At 45.9% G+C, this 22,172-nt stretch overlaps 1 protein-coding gene across 1 annotated transcript in view; it reads left to right on the plus strand.

Annotated features, from left to right (window-relative positions):
- The first annotated feature begins 5,329 nt into the window (after nt 1-5,329).
- The window catches only part of TSPAN3 (tetraspanin 3), a 30,200-nt gene continuing 13,357 nt past the window's right edge, over nt 5,330-22,172 (plus strand). The window contains exons 1-2 of the mRNA XM_040343112.1: nt 5,330-5,460; nt 21,445-21,636. Coding sequence (XP_040199046.1) covers nt 5,398-5,460; nt 21,445-21,636 — 255 coding nt within the window. The 5' untranslated portion in view covers nt 5,330-5,397. The remainder of the gene's footprint in view (nt 5,461-21,444; nt 21,637-22,172) is intronic.

Genomic DNA, 22,172 nt, shown 5'->3' on the forward strand with positions numbered 1-22,172 from the left:
CCACTAATGTGGTTTGGTGGGTCAGACCAAACCTCAATACAAATTATCTCAACAGTTTGTGCACTTACAAGTTGGCATGCGTTGGCGCGCAAAGAGCAATTTGTAATCCAAAAGAGAGAATAAGTAAACTGGTGAAAGGTGCCCTAACAGTCAAATCACAGTGGCGAGTGTAAACGATCCACCCTCCTGCAACACAGTCAGTGTGTTTGGGCAGGTGCCCGTCTCACCCAACCAGATCAGACCTTGTCCTTCTGGAACACTCCGTCTGCGAACTCCAATCCACAGTCCTTCAGGATGACAGTCTCCGGTTCTCCCACAGGTCACTGTTGCACCGGGACACCGTCCGATCACTCCGTCAGGGATTCTCTCTCTGTCTCCCGGGCGTAGATAGGCCTCAAGGCTTTGGCCTAGATTTCTGGAGAGACACCTCACACAGGCGTCCTCCTGGGATGAAGAGGCGGTCCAGAGAGAGTGCGCCAAACACGTCCTCCCCCTTAAATGACCTCCCCCAACAGGCTGTGCGGAGTGCAAAGCATCCTGGGATTGCACAGTTTCTCTCTGGGTAGTGCAGTCCATAGACTAACCAGGGCAATAGAGTATTTTTCTACCTGTACTCGGTTTCCCAACATTCCTTGCTGTGCCAGTGCAAAACTAAATAGAATGTGGCTATCCAACATTTGGCCACAGGAGGGAGCCGAGTTCCTCTATATCTGCAAACGGCAGTCCTTTAATCACATGTAAAGTGATCCTTTGCTACACATGTTATACTTACCTGCTCTGTGCAATGGTTTTGCACAGAGCATCCCCAAAGCTCCTCTTTTGGGGTCCCCCACTGGTGCTATCCACTCTTCTGCATTTGCCCCATAGCAAGCTGATTCTTATGTGGGCAGGCGTTGTGGGCTTGTTCCCGATGCGGGCTGTGTCTGTCTACAGATGCACAAAGTGCAGCATGGCCCCACCCCCTGCTCCCTTATCACTGTATTTGATTGAGAGCAACAGGAGTCAATGGCTTCCACTATTGTCTCTGAGCCTGTGAGGAGAGAGAGAGCAGAGCTGCTGCTCTTGGGCACAGTGGTGGCAGGCGGTAGAATGTTTTGTGGGGGGGGGGGGCAGCAAACAGTATGCCTAAGACAACCCCCCCAGGTCGGTCGGTCTCGGTGGGACGGTTGGTCGCACTTACCTTGACTTCCCATGCTCAGCGGCGGCCTCCGGTTCCCTTGCGGCTTCCGTTCCTCGCGCCTTCTCGACTAGCAATCGGGAAACTTCTCTTCTGCGGCCAATCAGAAAATGGGTCCCACACCCGCTTCTGATTGGCCAGATTGAGGATCAGGGTTACAACAGCGAATATTCATTTGTTGTTGTAACACCTGGGTGGGTTAAAGAAGACACAAGTCCATCAAGTTCAACCACAAGAAATAAAACAATAATAATATCGTACAATCACATATACCCAATTCTATACCCACAGTTGATCCAGAGGAAGGCAAAAAAAAACCAGCAAAGCCTGGTCCAATTTGCTACAGCAGGGGAAAAAATTCCTTCCTGATCCCCCCGAGAGGCAATCAGATATTCCCCGGATCAACTTTACCTATAAATGTTAGTACCCAGTTATATTATGTACATTTAGGAAAGAATCCAGGCCTTTCTTAAAGCAATCTACTGAGCTGGCCAGAACCACCTCTGGAGGGAGTCTGTTTCACATTTTCACAGCTCTTACTGTGAAGAAACCTTTCCGTATTTGGAGGTGAAATCTCTTTTCCTCTAGACATAAAGAGTGTCCCCTTGTCCTCAGTGTTGACCGTAAAGTGAATAACTCAACACCAAGTTCACTGTATGGACCTCTTATATATTTGTACATGTTGATTATATCCCCCCTAATTCTCCTCTTCTCAAGAGTAAATAAATTCAGTTCCTCTAATTTTTCCTCATAGCTGAGCTCCTCCATGCCTCTTACCAGTTTGGTTGCCCTTCTCTGCACTTTCTCCAGTTCTCCGATATCCTTCTTGAGAACTGAACAGCATATTCCAGATGAGGTCTTACTAATGATTTGTACAGGGGCAAATGGCGCAATGCTCTGTGCCACGAGCCACCCTATTTTGAAGCCTATTACAGCCTATGGCCCCAATCAAATGCTTAAAAAAAAAACCCCGAAGTGGCTGAACTCCTGATTTAGATGCCTGAATTGGGGGTGGCCGCGGCAGCCATGGATAGATTCATGCTAAGCATGAATCTATCCATTTTTCATATAGGGGGTGGTGAGGATAGAGGGGGCGCCCCCAATGGATGGGCTGCCATTGAGTGGTGGATTGAGATCGGGCTCAGGTAAGTATTTAGGTAGGGTGGGGGGGGGGGAGCTAATCATGGAAGGTATTTATGTTATTGCACAGAATGCATTAGGGTAAAACATTTTTAGTTTTTAGAACTGCTTTAAAGCTGAACTCTAAACGCCCGTTTTTGCCTAGGGTACCAATAAAGCCTCATACACATGATCGGACTTCCATCTGACTTTTCCATAGATTTTTTCCGAAGGGACGTTGGCCGTGTACTTGAATACACACGGCAGAACATTTTCAGCCAACATTCACCAAATCACATGTTTTTTCAGCTCTTTACCGCCACCCTTTGCACAACTTCTGCTATTGTTGTCTGATCTTTAGCATTGGTTCTGAGCATGCGTGTTTGTACTTTGGACTTTAGTTTGATGGACTTGTGTACACACAATCGGATTATCCTCCATTGGACATTTGTTGCTGGAAAGTTTGAGAGCATGCACAGGGAACATTTGTCTGTTGAAAAACCGAAAACCATTGTTTGATGGAGCATACAGACGGTCGGTTTGTCCGATAAAACACATCCGTCCGACCGTTGTTGTCAAAAAGTCTGTCCGTGTATGGGCCTTTTCTTACCTTCTCGTTCCCAAAGACTCCTTCTTCCATACAACTGCCACCCCAAAGACTTTTCTCTTTGGTGCTCCAGTCAGCAGTTGCAGCTTTGAAATCATCACATACATTGCAGGACCGTTATGGATGCAAAAAGAGATGTAGACTGATCTGAACTGAAGATGGATGTGCAAACTGATGTAAACTGCATCTAGTGGGCCAGATTCAGAAATATCAGCAGATCTTTCTGCTGGCGTAACGTAACTCATTTACGTTACGCCGCCGCAAGTTTTTCAGGCAAGTGCTGTATTCACAAAGCACTTGCCTGTAAAGTTGCGGCGGCGTAGCGTAAATTCCCCGGCGGAATTTAAATTTGGCGGGTAGGGGGGCGTGTATCATTTAAATGATGCGCGTCCCCGTGCCGAACGAACTGCGCATGCGCGGGCCGCGACTGAATCCCAGTGCGCATGCTCCAAATTACGTCGGCAATTCGTCATGCTTTCGACGTTTACGCAAATTACGTCCATCCGTATTCGCGAACGACTTGCGCAAACGACGTAAAAAATTCAAATTTCGTTGCGGGAACGACGGCCATACTTAACATTGGCTGCGCCTCATAGACCCAGGGGTAACTATACGCCGGAAAAAGCCGAACGCAAACGACGTAAAAAAAAAAACGCCGGGCGGTCGTTCGTTTCTGAATCGGCGTAACTCTTCATTTGCATATTCGTCGCGTAAAAATACGGAAGCGCCACCTAGCGGCTGGCCTGGAATTGCAGCCTAAGATCCGACGGTGTAAGACACTTACACCTGTTGGATCTTAGGGATATCTATGCGTAACCTGATTCTATGAATCAGGCGCATAGATACGACCGTCGGAACTCAGAGATACGACAGCGTATCAGGAGATACACCGTCGTATCTCTTTCTGAATCTGGCCCGTTGTCTTTTTTAGATGTCCGCGTGAAAGAAACCATCAGGGCTAGTTCACACCACATGCCTTCCAGGGCTTTTTTTTCTGCATCCAAAATGCATAGAAAGTAGGTTACGTGGTTTTCTATGGTATAATTCACACCAGTAATTGTATTTCCAGTGCATTCCAGTTCCAGAAAAAAAAGTAGAACATGTTGTATTTTTTCTGCACAGAACTGTACTGGAACATGGTAAAACACTTCAAAAAGTCACTGGAATGCACACACACGCATCAAAAAATCCCCCGGGCCTCAGTACAGTGGAAAAATTTAAGCGGGAGTTCACCCGGAAAAAAAAAAATGGGCCTAATTACGGGAAGCAGAATCGGGTGTTTTGTTTAAAATCAATGCAGTACTTACCGTTTTACAGATAGATGTTCTCCGCCGCTTCCGGGTATGGTCTTCGGGACTGGGCGTTCCTATTTGATTGACAGCCTTCCGACAGTCGCATACTGCGCGTCACGAGTTGCCGAATGTCGGTGCGGCTCTATACGGCGCCTGCGCACCGACGTTCGGCTACTTTCGGAAACTGGTGATGCGCTGTATGCGACGGTCGGAAGGCTGTCAATCAAATAGGAACGCCCAGTCCTGCAGCCCATACCCGGAAGCGGCGGAGAACATCTATCTGTAAAACAGTAAGTACTGCATTGATTTTAAACAAAACACCCGATTCTGCTTCCCGTAATTAGGCCCAATCTAGTGTTAAAAAAATATTTTTTGGGTGAATCTCCACTTTAAGATAAAAAAGCATATGGAACGCATGCAAGGCATCAAAAACACATCAAAAACACACTGGAACGTGTCAAAAACGCGTGCATGCATAAACTCATCTGGAGGACGTTTTTGTGGAGTGAACTAGCCCGCGGGGCCCATTCACAGCAGCAGGCCTGTGTATAATGTAAACTCACTGAGCTGCACTGTGAAGAGCCATTGCGTGTTTGTTAACAATCTTTTTTAACTTTATTGAAACATCACAAAATGACAATTTATTCAGATTTATGTACTGCGGTACATTATGCTGGTTGTGTAGTGTGTCACAATGCACCGCTCACATGTGTCTTTGCCTCTTTTTTTCACTATTGTGCTGGCATAAAATGAAACCACATAGGACAGATTGCCTTGTCTATGTGTTCAGACTGTGCTGGGCAAAGCTGCCAACAAATATGATTTGACTGGGCCTAGTCTGGCCTTTTTTCCCCACACGTGATGTTTTATTATTTTTACATTTTGTGAATTGAACATATGTATAGATATAATGTGGGTAATGAATAACAGAATAAAGTGGGTAGTAGTGAAACCGAGCCCTCCATCTTAGCAGAGTAGTCAGCAGGTAGCGCTTCACCTCAGCTATGACGGACTACACACACCGTGTGTAATGAGAGGGTTTTCCCTCATCAAAGATGGTAATTAGCGGCCACTAGGGAGCCAATAGGAAGCGGCGTGGCGTTGCGGCTGTACGCGGCGGTGGGCGGGGCCGGTTGCCTTGGGAGCCCGTGTGAACCGGGAGCTGCGTCACACGGTGAGGTCGCCATCTTGTGATCGGAGAGATGGGGCAGTGCGGGGTGATCTCCTCCAAGACCGTCCTGGTCTTCCTGAACCTTATTTTCTGGGTGAGTGTGGAGGGATGGCGGGCTGTGTTCTGTAGACCGGGGCTGTGGCGGCCATATCACCCGTTGTCATTGAACACGGCTCTGAGGGAGTGTATGGGGGGAGGTCGGTCAGCCTGACCAGGATACATGTCTGCTGATTTGCTTCATGTCGTTGTATGATGACCCAGTGTGTTCTGTCCCCAGACCACACCATCCGATCTGATTGTAGTGGAAGGCTCAGCCTGGTGCCATCATTGCATGGGTGCTTTAAATACACTGTCACTCTTATGGCCCATAAACATGATCCGAAAATCGTACGATAATCTGATCGTGGGTACAGAGCTTTCTATAGCCAATCATGACGCTTTGATTGTACAAGCATGACAACTTCTCTCGCACCATACCCCATTGGCTGATTTTCTTTTATTCGGTACAACGCATTACATTACTTCCCAATTTTTATTCTGTCCTATGAGAATTTTTGTAACCTTGGTAAACTCTTCTTAATTTTTGATATGAGACTAGCATGCAAAAAAAAAAAATGATCTGTCAGATGTATGGGCCCTAAAGTGGGGTACACACGATAAGAAAATTGGGTGAACGATCGTCAGATCTTCCTCGATGTTTCACAGCAAGTCGGAACTATAGAAGGAAATGCATGCTAAAAAATCTTGTACGACAAAAGCTTTTTTTGTTTGTTTTCTGATCATTCGCAGTCTTTCGTGTGTGTTGTTTTTTTTTTTTCTGTTTTTTTTTTTTTTTTTTGTTTGGAAACGGTACAAGTTAAACAAAACTCCTTTCTGTTCCCGTACAAGATTTTTTTTTTTTTAAAGTTCGTCCCTTTTAGAAACTTTAGTCCGGAAGGTTGGGATTGGCTGTCGAAAGATCAGAAAATCATACGATCCTTCCTCAGACAAAAACTGAGTTTTCTTCTAGTGCGTACGAGCCGTTCTGCCCAGCGCACGCCATCAGAAAATCAGGTGAAAAATACCGCTTGTGGAGCGATTGTATGATAATCTGATCAATAGTACAACACATCCAAGAGCCAATCGCGGCATTTTGTGTAAAATTATCAGAAGGGACAAACGCAGATTTTTTTTTTTTTCTCCGATGATTTTTGTTTAATACGTACAGAATTCACCCACAATCCATCAAAAGAGCAAGACTGCGCATGCTCAGAAACAGAATACAACACTTCCCAAGTCTTCTGTCCCGCAAGAACTTTCCTAACTATAATAACCTTTCATTTTCTATGTGAGACCAGCATGCAAAGAAAGACAATCGTTTCTCCGATCTTCTCATCGCGTGTATGAGGCTTTATGCTGACCGTAAACATACAGCAATTTATTTTTATTCTTTTTGTTCTAAGAACGTTTGTTAGTTTTTCTTGTTAATGGGGTCAAATTGATGTTTCTTTCCAACCACAATGATGGAAAACTGGAAGGAGAAGGGTCATCTGGTTTTTGCACGGCGGTGTGTATCGTGATGTAACCCACAATGGTATTTAATTGTACAAACTTTCTCCAACAACAAAGGAAAACGTTTGTTCTTGTATATGACATCTGTTTGTTGCCACCACCTTCAGGGTCGTTTTCTTCTGATTGCGTTTTTCTCCGTTGATTATTTCCATATAATTACAGTACCTGAATGTTGTGTGCATGTACAGTAAGTTTTTTTTTTTTCTAGTGTGTGTGTGTGTGTGTGTGTGTGTGTGTATATGTATATGTATATGTATATGTATATATATATATATATATATATATATATATATATACATACATACATACATACATACATACATACATACATACATACATACATACATACATACTTTGACAAATTTGCTTGGAATCTAGGAGCCAGCTAAAAAAGTTAGGAGCCAGAAAATGCGCCCGTCCCGCCAAGCTTGTGCGCAGAAGTGAACGCATTCGTGTGTAGCGCCTGCATATGTAAACGGTATTAAAACCGCAATCGGTAGAGCGAGAGTAATAATTCTAGCCCTAGACCTCCTCTGTAACTCAAAACATGCAACCTGTAGAATTTTTTTAAGTGTCGCCTATGGAGATTTTAAAGGGTAAAAGTTTGTCGCCATTCCACAAGCGGACGCAATTTTGAAGCGTGACATGTTGGGTATCAATTTACTCGGCGTAAAATGTATCTTTCACAATATAAAAAAAATTGGGCTGACTTTACTGTTGTCTTATTTTTTAATAAAAAAAAGTGTATTCTTTTCCCCCCAAAAAAGTGCACTTGTAAGACCGCTGCGCAAATACAGTATGACAAAGTATTGCAACGACCGTCATTTTTTTATTCTCTAGGGTGAATATATATATATATATATATATATATATATATATATATATATATATATATATATATATATATATATATATATATATATATATATATATATATATATATATATATATATATATATATATTATATAGTGTTTGGGGGCTCTAATTAGAGGGAAGGAGATGGCAGTGAAAAACACATTAGAATTGCTGTTTTACTTGTAATGTCAACGACCACCACAAGATGGCGCCAGATCACATAAGGAAGCTTAGGCCTGCAGAAAGCCGCAAAGCCTTGGCCTCCATTACCGGCCGCCTTCTGCAGGCCTAAGCTTCCCTGGGCGCCAGGTTACTATTTTGTCGCAATTGCGACCGGGCGCCCGGATATTGTCGAGCCCTGTGTGTGTGATTGAGATAGATTCAATCTTCTTTTTTTTTGCAGTGGCACCATTAATTTGAATGGGCCTCCAATTGCTCCAAAGAAGCTCATGTACCAAATCTTGGCACAGGGCCAGGATCATTTGCATTTTTTTGCTGCTTGACAATTGCACCACGTTTTGGGTGCCATTAAGATATGGCATCCCAAACACGCATTTCCCTGCGATCCAAATCGCTCGGGTGCAAATGTTAACTTTGGCGCCGTTCAAGCCGGAACAGGTTTACTGCACGTCAACACGCTGCCCTTGCTGGAAACATACGGGTGACGTTGATTGTTAATGGCGCCCCAAACATGACTCACAATTGCAGAATATATTTTAGGTACTTGTATATTGTGCCATGAAGTTTACATATATATATTGTACATTCATATCAGTCCCTGCCCTTAGGGAGCTTACAATGTAAGGTCCCTAACTCGCATTCCTATATTAGTGCCAATAAACCTACCAGCATGTCTGTGGAGTGTGGGAGGACAGCGCATTTGAACCGGCGACTCTCGTGCTGCTAGATGGAAGTGCTTACCACTTTGCTTGTGCCAAGTAATACTTGCACTAATTTTTCTGAATTCTGGTATGTTTTACAGCCCATTGAAATAAGTGTGGGAACCAAAACGCGTGGGGACGTGTGTTCTAGTGTGGGTCGGTCTTTTCACACCGGCGTCATTAGTCACATTTTTCAGTTTTCACACGTCCATCTTCACTTCAGATCTGTCTGCAGCCCCCTTTTTTTTTTTTTTTTACGTTTTTGCAGAAACCAATCAGAGGTGACTAGAGTGTAAAAGTGTTTATTGCCCAAAAACAGATGTAAATGGACAGAATCTGTTCAGATTTGTCTAAACGAAAATGGATGCAGCCTTGTTCTGATTAAGACCACATCCCTGATCGGATGGAAAAAGACGATCATCGGTAGCCCCATAGGAATTATTGCTGTCTGTTTTTCATCCAGATATAGATGTGAATGCGCCCTTAGGCCCCTTTCACACTGGCGCGACTTAAATCGCACAATTTCAGGGAATGCCTGTGTAAAATTGAGGTCTATGGACCTCAACTCGCATGAAAGTCGGACCAAAGTAGTCCCTGTACTACTTTGAAGTTGCACAGATATTAATGGTTATCATTGAACGACTTGTCATGTGACTTTGCAGTCGCACAAGTGTGACAGGGGCCTAAGTCTCGCCACATATCTTGGTTTTCCCTAGGCTGAGGCTCATAAGCTATTTTTAAACCCTTCTATTTATTTTGGCCAATGAAGCCGCCTTCTTGGCCTCTGTTCTGCACATGTGATCAGTTATGAGGTTATATGAAGTCATTCATTTGGTGTGACAGTTTGGTTGAGGAAACAAGCAAATGTGGCAGTTGGTATTTCTGGAATTCCAGGAATGTAACTGATTTTTGAAACTGTTAATTGATGGTTTTAGTTCCGCTTAAGCTCTCAGCTTCTTTGGATCTACAAACCGCCATTTAGTACAAGGGCTTCCCAGGTTTGATATATCAAGTGGGCCCTTTATATTTGGGTCACCATACACATTAGACTACCAGTACTTTAGATTCACCAAAACTATATAATATAAAACCCCTCTCTCTCTCTCTCTCACACACACACACACACACACACACACACACACACACACAGCACGGCCGTGTTAGCGGTAAAGCACCACTAGTGTTGGCTAGCGACTGAAGGAAGGGTTAAATGTGCCTGCAAAGCGCTTTTCAGGCACTTTGGCAGCCGTGCGAATTTCAGTGGGCAGAGGCATACACCATTCCTAGACCGCCCCCAAGATGCTGCTTGCAAGACTTTTTCCAACGTCCTGCAAGAGCACCACCCCTGTGTGAAAGCACTCAGGCTCTCACACTTGGGCTGCAGGGGAGGCGGTTTTCAGGCGCTATTTTTAGCCCTTAAAGGCTCCATTCACACCTAGGCGTATATACGCCTGAAGCGCGACGCCGCAGCAGCCCCTAATACGCTGGAGGGGTGATTTTACATGGTCAGCTATGGAGATTGTTCACATCTCCACGCCGAAACGCCTGAAGCTCAAAACAAGTCCTGGACCCTTTTTCTCTTATCGTCCATGGACGGACACAGCTCCTTAAATCTTGACAAGTGGGTTATGTTCCCTGTTTACAGGAGAGGACTAGGCAGAAACATGTTAAATAGTTAAATACATGTTACATTAACAGAGTTGAACAGCCCCGCCCAGGGGGCGGTCCCTCCAGACATAACCCTCCTCACTGCAGCTTGCAGCCTCAGTTTCGTTCTGCCTAGCAAAGGAGAAGGACGTATGGCTCCCTTTGGGCCCAGCGCCCTGAGGAGAAATTTTATTTTATTTTACTTTACTTTTTCTTGAAGAATCTTCTTTCAACTGTTGGCTGAGAGACAGGCTGGATATTATAGATCCTTGTAGTCTACTCAGTCCGACCAGCAAGCGTGGGCACACCTTTGCAAAGAGGCTTGGTCTGCCACGCCATACCTCATGACTCCTGAGGTGGCCGGTGAGCTTTGCTCCGAGGTCCACATATGACTGAGCTGTGGTGTTGCCTCAATCACAGTGGACCGGGCCGACAGCTACCTCCATTGCGGTTGTAGGTCTGTCAGGAATGCGTCAGCGAGTCCTCGCTCGGACGGGTAAGTACAGTCCCTCCTGCTTCGGTGGGTTGGTACGACTGGGCATTCCTGGGGTTCGGGGGTCCCTTCCCCTTACTTCCCTGCTCCTTTCCCTTGCTGCATTGCTAACATTGCCGCTGTCAGGGGGGAGGGGGCCTTCCTGAGGGGACTGTGTTATCTGGCCTGTGTTTTTTCTTTTTTGTATTGGGCTTTCCTGTGAGGTAAAAAGCCTTGTGATGAGCACAGATGTTTATGATTATACTTCAGCAGACGCTGACTGATTGGTGACACCTGTAACGGTTTTGCCTTTTATGCTGTATCTGTGACTTGTCCTTAAATAAAACAGCCCTATGAGGCTTTTCCTGTTTAAACACAGGTCCCTGCAAAAGTTACCTCACGGTTCTTTTCCTCACAGGCAGCGCTGTGCAGTCTCCTCCTGAGGGAGTCCCCTGGTTACCCCTGGTCAGCGCAGCAAGTGGGTGAGAGGCCCTGAATAGGGCTCTAGGAGCTTTTGTCTATTTGTATGGACAGGTGTGCATATTATAATACACACTATATGTAAATATTGGAGTCAGTATCTGGGTCCTTCCCCACATGCTAGTGGTGGCAGCAGGTGTTGGCACCTGTGATTCCCACAGAGTTTTTATTGTTAGTCCTGGACACAGTTTGTGCCAGGGTGGGGGTGGACTGCGGGCGGGCGGTAAGAGTGCCCCCTTCCCCCGTTATCCCCTGGGGAATGCTCTGTTATGGAGCCATGGACTAGGTACCTAGTTAAAAAAAAAAAAAAAAAAAAAAAAAAGGCAGAATAAGGCATTTATGGGTGCGCTTTTTACTGCTGCAAGGGACTCTCCTAAGCTGCATAGTGCAGCTGGGTTTCCGCTGAGGGCTCGGTCTTTTTTGGATCACACATCAGACCGCTGTGTAGGTTTTTCCTTCTGTGCCCTTCTTTGATAATTTCTGAGATGCGGAATGAGAAAAGCCACTGAGGGCTTTTGTAGTCCCTCACCGCCGGACGGGAACCCCTACTTGTATGGATCTGACTGATAGAAGATCCGAAGTACTGACCCGTTCCATGTTTACCATGCTGGGGTCTGGCTTGCGGCCTATTGTGGCCACTACACTGGGGTCTCAGTGGTCGCTGGCGCTATTTTTTGGGAGATTTTTCAATTACATTGAAAACTCCCATTGGCGCCCATTTTGTCGTAGCCACGCTATGGCGCAGCTTACATTGTGCTGGCCTTTTTCCTGTGGCCGCGTTCTGAACGCTCGGCAGCCATCTTGGAGTAGTCCTGACCCCTAGTGCTGTATACAACTCACAGAGTGAGCATTTTGCACCAGACAGTGGAGGAGCACCGACTCTCTCCTGAGGTTATTAGCCTAGCGGACCAGCTGGTCCAGGGCCTCATCTCATATAGGTCTGTGATGCTTCATTGAATGCTGCGCCCTTGTTATCCAGGGCGTCTGTTTCAGAATGGTTTTATGCACACGGTGGTGTAGTGCTTAACTCCATTACTTGGCAGCAAAAGAGTCATTGGTTCGAATCTGCACACTGACGCCAATCTGCCTGGAGCTTGCATTGTCGCTCCCTGTGTCTGTGTGGGTTTCCTCCGGGTACTCCGGTTTCCTCCAAAGACATGTGTGCATACACCTACATAATATACATACACACTATGTGTGTGTATTATTTAGGGGCAACCCTCCCAGGCCGTCAAAGGCCCAGCTGGGGGACTAATCTGTCCCTGGGTGCATAAGCCGATCACGCCGGCACCCAAATCCTGCCAATGTATATAGCCTTCCCTCCCTGTCTCTAGGTGGGAGGGGCGGCTTGCAGGTTCACAATTCAGTGAAACCTCCCTGCTCTCCGACTAGTGGGTCTGCGAGGTGGTCTCTTCGGAGTACTAGATAGGGTTTCCTCCTATCCACAGAACAAAGTTCTGTCCTTGTGTCTTCCCCTCCCGGCACGTCGGTCTGCCTTGGGCAGTGTGGGATTTGCTAAGCTGCAAGGTAATTTTACCTTTCCTGCAGGACGAGAGTTTTGGGGTTTTCTATGGGCCTCAGGCCCTAAATACCTTTGTGAACGTCGGGTAGTTCCGCATGGAATCCATTTGTTCGGTGGTAGCTGCGCTTCATCCGGGGGATGTCCTGACATCAGGGACGCATACATGCATGTCCCGTTTTGCACATGTCACAGTGTTTTTTTCTGTGCTTCGTGATGAGAGAAGGGTCTCTGTCAGCCTGTGGCCCTCCCTTTTGATCTGGCGTCAGCACCATGGGTTTTCAGCTAGGAGCTCGCACTTATTTGAATTTTGTTGGGACAGCGAGGCTTTGCCTCATTGGCTACTTTGACGACTTTCTTCTGAGAGCAGCTTCTGTCTCCGACCTAGTGGATGGGTTATTCCCATTCAGACCCTCCGAAGATTCGGGTGGATGTTAAACGTTTAGGCCAGAAAGTGTAGCTCAGTGGCAGCAAGCCTGCCCTACATGTGTGCGACCCAGGGTTCAAATTATGGGCATGCTAGGTTCCGACTCAGCGTAGGAGTATCTAGTGTTGATCCAGACTCCTCAGTGGCAAAGGTCCTTCTTCCCCTGGAGAAATTGCAGACTCTTCAGTCTGCGGAGAAGGTATTGGCATAGCCTCCTTCAAGGTGGTACTGTATGCCCAGTTCCACACCCTGGTTTTCCAGTGGAACTACTGTCCAGGTGGTAAAAATCTCTTGTCTCTGAAATCATTAGATTCCTGTGCGCCACCTAGTCAGAGTCTCTCTGAGTTGGTGACAGAGATTCCCGACTCTTCGGTCCGGGAAGTTGTTCCTTCCTTCCAGTGGTCGGTGTTTACGACGAATGCCAGCTCACGGGTTGTGAACCTGGAGGTTCACAAAACTGGGGGGTCCAGTCGGCCCTGAGTCGCTGGACTTGCGTGGACCTATGACCACACCTCCTTGAATGTGTCTGGTCTCGGTAGCTACCCAGGGTCGGGCCTGGCTAGTGCCTGGTGGAAGACCGCCTGGGAATACCAGGTGCTGTCTACTGTTCATTGTCCTACTATTTTAGGCGATCAGGCTATGCTTCTCCTTGTGGTCGACCAATCTGGTTTCAGCCGGACAACGCCACGGCCGTGGCTTCAGTCTACCATCAGGTATGCCGGCAGGCAGACTACTGGAGTCGCCAGATGCTGGACCAGGGCGACTGGTCTTTGTGCTTGGGGTGTTTCGGCTCCCTTGCAGGAGGTGAGCCTCACATGGCATGGATCTCCTGGCAGCTTGTCTCCGCCGCAAGGGTGTCAGTTAGTGGCCAGGTCTAGTGATCTTGTACAGACGCGTCAGTCGCGCTGGTGGCCCTGTGTTGTCTGTATCGGTGATTTTTTGCCATTCCTCCATGGTAGTTGCTTCCTCGGCCGCTCCACAGAGTGGATGCTGAGGAGATCCCGATGATTCTAATCGCTCCAGATTAATCTCGGCGTCCTTGGTACGCTGATATCGGGCGCCTGGTAGCGGAGGCACCCTGGCGATTGCCAGGGCAGGAGGTTCCTGTCTCAAGGTCCCATACTTCCTCCTGTTGTACAGTCACTGACTTGCTTAACATGGTTATTGGAAGCCAGACTTTAGGTGACCAGGGTCTGTCTGACTCGGTCATCTCAACAGGGCACCGTAGTCTTCTTCCGGAGGATCTACCGTCGCACCTCTCTTGGTGCGAAGGGATGGAGTGACGTCCACGGGCGTACTTTCAATGTCCAGGGTCCTGCTGTTTTTAAAGCTTGGATTGGATCTAAAAATTGCTTAAAGCACCGTTTGGGGGCAGATTTCAGCCTTGGCTGTGTTCTTTTAGTGGCCTTTTTGCGGCCCGTTCCCTGGTGGGTCCCCTTTTTTTGTGTGCAAGGGGTTTGTCATATACTTTCCCCTCTTGGCCCATCTCTTCCCCCATGAGTTTTGACTCTGGTGCTCTCGGTTCTTCAGGAACCTTCCTTTTGGAAACATCAGAGAGATTTTCTCTTGACACTATCTCAGAAGGTGGCCCCTTTAGTGGCCTTTACCTCTGTTAGAGGGGTTTCTGAGTTGGCGGTCTTGTCTTGCAAGCCGCCATGCTTGATCCCCCATAAGGATTAGGTGATGGTGCACCCGCGACCTTCCCTTCTTCCGAAGGAGGTTTCGGCCTTTCATACTTTAGGCGTGGTACGCGCTTTGCGGGTATACCAGCCTACTACGGCTCCATTTCGGAGCTTCTGACTCTTTTGTGTCGGTGTCTGGTCCACAAAAGGGCCTGGCGGTCTCGTCGACCACCATTTCTCGGTGGATCGGGCAGGCCGTCATACAGGCCTATGCTCCTAAGGGCGGGCCCCCCTTTCCGGTCACGGCACTTTCGACCAGGGCAATTGGTGCTTCCTGGGTTTTTTTTTTTTCCCGACATCATGCGTCGGTCTCACAGGTGTGCGAGGCGGCGATTTGCTCGTCCGTTCACGCTTTTTCCAGAATTTACATGGTTGCTGTGAGTGCATCTTATGATGTTTTTTTCAGCCGCTAGTTTTTGCCGGCGGCTGTTTAAAGTTGCACCTCCTCCGTTGAGGAGCTCTGCTTGTTTTGGGGTGAAGTTAAAATTGTTTTTACTGATATATTTCCCACCCCTCGTTTTTTGACACTGCTTGGGGACGTCCCACTTGTCAAGATTTAAGGAGCTGTGTCCGTCCATGGACGATAAGAGAAAATAGGATTTTTTGTACTCACCGTAAAATCCTTTTCTCTGAAGTCCATGGACGGACACAGCTCCCACCCCTCCTTTTTAGGTTTGTACTGCTTGTTACGAACTGAGGCTGCAAGCTGCAGTGAGGAGGGTTATGTCTGGAGGGACCGCCCCCTGGGCGGGGCTGTTCAACTCTGTTAATGTAACATGTATTTAACTATTTAACATGTTTCTGCCTAGTCCTCTCCTGTAAACAGGGAACATAACCCACTTGTCAAGATTTAAGGAGCTGTGTCCGTCCATGGACTTCAGAGAAAAGGATTTTACGGTGAGTACAAAAAATCCTATTTTTTCGGGGGGCTTCGGCGTTTGGGCATAGCCGACCATGTAAAAAATCACCCCTCCAGCAAAAAACAATGTTTAAAACGTCGCGTTTTGTCGCCGCAAATCGCGGGACAAAACGCCTATTTGATGTCGCCGCAATGCGCGTCAAATCACCTACGCCAAGGTGTGAATGCAGCCTTAGTGCCTGAAAAATGCCTCAGTGTGAAAGGGGTCTTGTGGCCTTCCTAAAGTCTATTGGCTTGTATCCAACCAGGTCCTTGTCCTACATAGTAGTTGGGCGATTGTAGAATCAGATTGTAATGTGTGTAGCTTGCATTGTTTGGGTAAATCTAAAGTTGATTATACAAAGATAGGTCAGATATAACATGTATGTATGGTGACCCCCCCTTAGTTCTACAATCGGCTTCATGTGTTCATGCTTGTTTGTGATTGCTCACAATTAAAAGCAGTTAGAAGTGTGTTTTATAATAGTTATAACTTTTTTTGCCGGAGTCTATAGTCCTTTGTATTTCCTGCTGTAGGGGGACATAGTAGGATGTTATTTATGATTTTAGTATTGGAGCTATTGAACTTTCATTATCGGGACAGTGCAATCTTAAAGTGATAACCTGTAAGGCAATTGCCTTATGTGCTAGTATGCATTGCATGCATACTAGCACAATATGAAATACTTGCCTTTACATCACTCCCACGCGTGCGCGTGGGAGCCCTCGGTTTCGGCACAAGGCTCTGAAGTTCCGGCAAGGTATGGCAGACTTTTAGATTGGATGCGCCAGTGATGTCACTGGCTGCAGGGTGTAGATCTCCTAAATGGTACAGGTAACACTTGATTGTGGGTAACAATCACAAAGCGCACTTTACAACCACTTTAACCTTTAGTTGGGGGTTTATTTGTTTTGCTTTTTCTTTTTGTAAAGGCACAAGGTTTTTTTTTTTTTTTTTTACTACATTCATGAGATTGATTAATCTTCACAATAGTTTTTGCTTCTACGTCTAGAAACTAAGGATCTATCTTATGCGCCATGTAATAAAACAATCACAAGCTTGCAGTCATGTCCTCTCCCCAGACGTGAATAAATAAATAAAAGCCTGTCATGCTTTTGTAGAATGAGCTGCCTGGGGAGCTCCTTTTTCTGTATTTTACATAATGGAGTCAGGTTTGTTTTCTCTGCAGCTCTTCTTTGTCCAGGAGATTATCTCCTTTCAGGGAGTTTGTGAACAATGGGCTTTTCAGGGGTGAATTGTTGGTGTGGGCACTTTAAACTTGGAGTAAACATGCATGTGCTTAGTACAGAAACAAATAAAGTATAGACTCAGTGGGGCTGTTTCAACATTACAAAATCACATTTATACTCTGGAATAGTAGAATTTCTTTGTTATGAAGAACAAATTGCTGTTCCCGGCCACGGTCTAGAGATCATGCTGTCCTAGTTATTTATACAGTCTTATGTCATCACTTTTCAATTAATGTATATAAATACGCAGACTGCAACTTAACCAATAGAAAACAAGTCTGTTTCATATGGAACTTTCCTATCAAATACATAATGCTGTCAAATTCATCTGCAACAATGTATCACGTAATCAGTATAAACATTTTAACAAAGGTTCTTAGGTGCTCCTTTTATTGAGAATAAGTAATGGCGCCTTTCACTAATGGCCCGTACACACGATCTGAATATTGGACGAAAACAAGCGTCCGAGGACGAATAGTATGATTTTCGGATCGTGTACACTACTTTCAAGAGCCGATCACGATGGTTCATCCGATTTACTATAAGATCGGACAAGCACAAAAATTTTCCCCATACGATGCCAGATCGTACGATTTATTTTTTATTTATTTTTTTCTTCTTCTTCTCGTGACTTTAATAACCTATACAATTTCTACTTGCGACTATTAAGCGAAAAAAGTTGTACGATCTTCAGATCGTGTGTAAGGCCTCTTCCACACAGAGCGGGGAGGGGCTTGTGCAGCGCCGCTGTCTCCTATGGGGAGATCTGATGAAAATGGACAGCATGTCCGTTTTTCATCAGATCTCACCCGATACGTCCCCATCCGTCCATATCGGATCGCGATCAGTCCTTCTTTTTTTTTATTTCTTTTTTTGTCGGGTGTCGGCGGACATGTTTCCGCTGACACGGAGCGGCCATTTAGGTCCGCTGTCAAAACTGACAGGCGGACCTGAACGATCTGATCGTGTGAAAGGGGCCTAAGGCCTCTTGCCACACTGTAGCTTGAAAAAGCTCAGTAAGACCCCTTTCACACTTGTGCTACTCCAAACTTGCGATTTTCACAAGACAGTCATACAACTGTGGATCCGACTTTGCCCTGCGTATTGAAGTACGACTTCAATGACCAGGGACACGACTTTATAGACATGGGGCGGGGTCACCGGATGTTACATCATGCCCCGGGTGGTGACATCATAAGGGGTGGAATCACCAGATGAAATCATTCGGTGACCCCGCCCCATGCCTATATAAGTCATTGCCCACCGTTCTTCTGACACTTGTTTTCATAGATGAGCATTGACCAGCACTGTCTCAAACATTTCCTGCACCTGATTGGATCGTTGCTTGATCCAGATATTTATAGTTTTTGTTTGGGGGCGGGGGGCTGTCATGTTTCTGTTAATTTACAGAAGGTGAGTTGGTTTATCTTTGGAGGACTGGAAAGAGAGCTTTGTTTTCAGTGAGATAAGAGGATCAAAAAGGGCTGACCCCTCTATATAGAGAATTGCAGGCTATATGCTGATAAAGATTACACGCCTAATGTAAGCAAACGTAACTCTTATCTGATCCCTTTTTAGTTAGAATGCATTTAGATAAAACTCATTGATTGCCAGTCAATGTATTCGGGTAAAAACCCTTCCAGTATCTTCCCCCTCCAAATACTTACCTGTGTGGTCCAGCTCCTGCTGCTGTAAATCAAATCGGGGGGGGGGGGGGTGGACGGCACATTGACATTGTGTACAATATTGTTTTTAGTCAATAGGAATGCAAAGGGCAGAACTCTTGAAGCAGAGCTGTGGTTTTTTTCTGTTATACTTTGCCATAGTACTGAATACCGCAATCTTCCTATTTATTAAAGGGGAGTTCCACGCTTTTTTTTGTGTTTATTAAGTCAGCAGCTAAAAAAAGTGTAGTTGCTGGCTTTTAATAAACGCACTTAACCTGTTCCACTGTCCAGCACCGCGCCGCCCGGAGCTTCACTCCTTTCCGCTGGTGCCTCCGTTCTAACTGTGGGCACCCGGCCGTGACAGCTTTCGGCTTCATGGCCGAGTGATCGCCTACAGGGAGGGCGATATGACGAGTCGCCTAAGCGGTCCCTAGGTGGAAGTAGAACAGGAAGTTCCACTCCTACTGAAGCCCCCCCCCCCCCCAAATTTACATGCCAAATGTGGCATGTAAGGAGGGGTGAGGAGTGGTTTTAAGCGGAAGTTTCACTTTTGGGTGGAACTCCGCTTTAAGTGTTGTCTCTGGTATTGAGCCTGTAGTTTCCTACCGATTTTGCTTGACACAACAGATTGGAGGAGAGATGGTTATATCTGGCTTCAGAGGCCAAAATGGCACAAATCAAATTTTTTATGTTTTACATTTTATTTTTTACCAAGTAGCGGTACATTCATTTTTAAAGCTGTATTACAAAGGGACAGCTATACCAATGTTTTTGTTTAAAAGACTGTAGGCTTGCGCACACACGGGCCAAATATCGGCCTGTTCAACAGAAACGGCTTCTGTCCAGCAGCATGCTGGAAAACCAGCATCTGATCATCGCTTGCAGCCCCAATATCAGAACACAATAGCACAGCGGGGGCTATCACAGCACTAACATCACTTAGGCTGGCCATAGATGGTGCAAATTTATTTTCTGCAACCACAATCACTGTTGAAATGGGAAGCCGTCCCTACTAGAACAGTGAATATTGCTGGAGCTATACCAGCCGCTAGCGATAATCGAATGTAAAATCCTGCAGGCTGGTTTGAATCTTGGCTGTTCCTGTGGAACTGGCTGAGATTCAAACTGTCTGTCCATCTTAAAGCGGGAGTTCACCCATTTATTTAATTTTTCCTCTTTTCCCCTTAGATTCCTGCTCGTTCGGTCTAGGGGAATCGGCTAGTGTTAAAATATGTGCAGTACTTACCCGTTTTCGAGATGCATCTTCTCCGTCGCTTCCGGGTATGGGTCTTCGGGAGCGGGCGTTCCTTCTTGATTGACAGTCTTCCGAGAGGCTTCCGACGGTCGCATCCATCGCGTCACTCGTAGCCGAAAGAAGCCGAACGTCGGTGCGGCTCTATACTGCGCCTGCGCACCGACGTTCGGAAAATCGTGACGCGATGGATGCCACCGTCGGAAGACTGTCAATCAAGAAGGAACGCCCATTCCCGCAGCCCATACCCGTAAGCGACGGAGAGGATGCATCTCGTAAACGGTAAGTACGGATCATATTTTAAAACAACTAGCCGATTCCCCTAGGAAAAACGATCATTCATCTAAGGGGAAAAAGTGCTCTCTAAGGGTGAACCACCGCTTTAAGTTAGTGTGACGACCTCCTCGGTGGGATGGGAGAGCCCAGGTGAGAAGGTGGCAGGAGGGGGGCATCCCACTGTTTGTAATAATAGCCCAACGACTGCTGAGCCGCATCGGTTATTACAAGGTACAACCCCTTGAAGCGATATCAGTAAGTTTTGTGACTGATACCAATGCTTAAAAAAAAAAAGGAATATCTGCCGCACCAATCGGTCAACGTCCTATTTTTAAACTTTATTTACCAAACAAGTGTCTATGTACTTAAAGGGCGTGTAAAGGTTTGTGTGTGTGTGTGTGTGTGTGTGTGTGTGTGTTTTTTTTTTTTTCCTTCTAATTTACATTTTTTTTTTTTTCTCCTCGGTAAGCTTTCCACCATCATCCAAGCCGTTCTGCCTGGGGGTTAGTCAGCCTGAACAGCTTAGGCCTCTTTCAGACTGTGGCGGGAGCCGCGTGGTGGTATAACGCCACTAAAAATAGCGGTGCTATACCGCCGGCATTGCCGTGGGAATCAGCCTCTAGCGGTGTGGTATTAACCCCCGCTAGCGGCCGATAAAGGGTTACCACCGCCCGCAATGCGCCTCTATAGAGGCGCATTGTGGGCGGTATTGCCGCGGTTTCCCATTGTTTTCAATGGGAAGGTGCGGTATACATGCCGCTCCTCTCACCGCTCCAAAGATGCTGCTGACAGGAGATTTTTTTTGGTCTCTCGCCAGCGCATCGCTTCAGTGTGAAAGCCCTCGGACATCGCAGGATCCCTGCACAGGTAAGTGTCCTTAGATTAAAAGTCAGCAGCTACAGTTTTGGTTGCTGCCTTTTAATTTTTGGAGGGGGCTGGAGCTCTGCTTTTAAGAACAATATATCAATTGTTTGCTATCTTTTTAGGTTTCTTTTCACCCCCAATAGTTCTGGTAATTGTCTATGCTGTAAAAGGATGGGAGAAATCGTCTAATACAGGATAAAAAGTCCAGTTCTTTATTGGTTTTTTTGCGATAAAACATGAATGTGTGATCATGTATTCCATGTTGGTGATGTTAATTCTGTATGATGTAATATGGTAACTCTGTTGTCATAGGAAGTAAATATATCACATAAAATATTGTGTCTTCTCTCTGCAGGCTGCCGCAGGTATCTTGTGCTATGTCGGAGCCTATGTCTTCATTACATACGACGATTATGAGCACTTTTTTGAAGACGTTTACACCTTGATTCCAGGCGTAATAATTATTGCAGTGGGTGCTCTGCTGTTCATCATTGGCCTTATTGGTTGTTGTGCCACAATCCGGGAAAGTCGCTGTGGTCTTGCAACGGTAAGTATGCACAAACCTTTCACCATAAATATGAGAGAGCCCCTAATTCACCCATTTACATTCTGGGTAAGACTTCTTTGTATCTAATGCTCGCCATACCCAAGCTGCTCTTTTGCCTAATGTAGTAAAGAGCTGAATATTCTGTAAATCTCCTAAATGATAAGTGTTGCTTCCAGTTAGCGGAAGGTTGTTTTTTTTTTTTTTTTTTTTTTTTTTGAGTTTTCAGAATAAAACACTTGGTTCTTATCTAGTTTTTGTTTCTTTACTAGAAAATCCCTGATAAGAGAAGGGTGTGTCATAAAATATATCTATCTCTATATTTCTATCTCTATATTTCTATCTCCTGGCTGTTTGCACAGCACTTCACTACTCTTCATAAATTTGCCAGCATAAAATGGATTGCGAATGTGAACAAGTTTAGAAAAATCTGTAGGTTTATATTCACTTGTTCCTCCCCATGGAATTTTTCAAGGTATTCTAAAGGTTAATTTAAATATAACAATGTTATACTTGTGTGGTTTGCAATTATTCAGAGC

The sequence above is a fragment of the Rana temporaria genome, chromosome 3 (genome assembly GCF_905171775.1).
Source record: "Rana temporaria chromosome 3, aRanTem1.1, whole genome shotgun sequence".
Classification (NCBI taxonomy): Eukaryota; Metazoa; Chordata; class Amphibia; order Anura; family Ranidae; genus Rana; species Rana temporaria.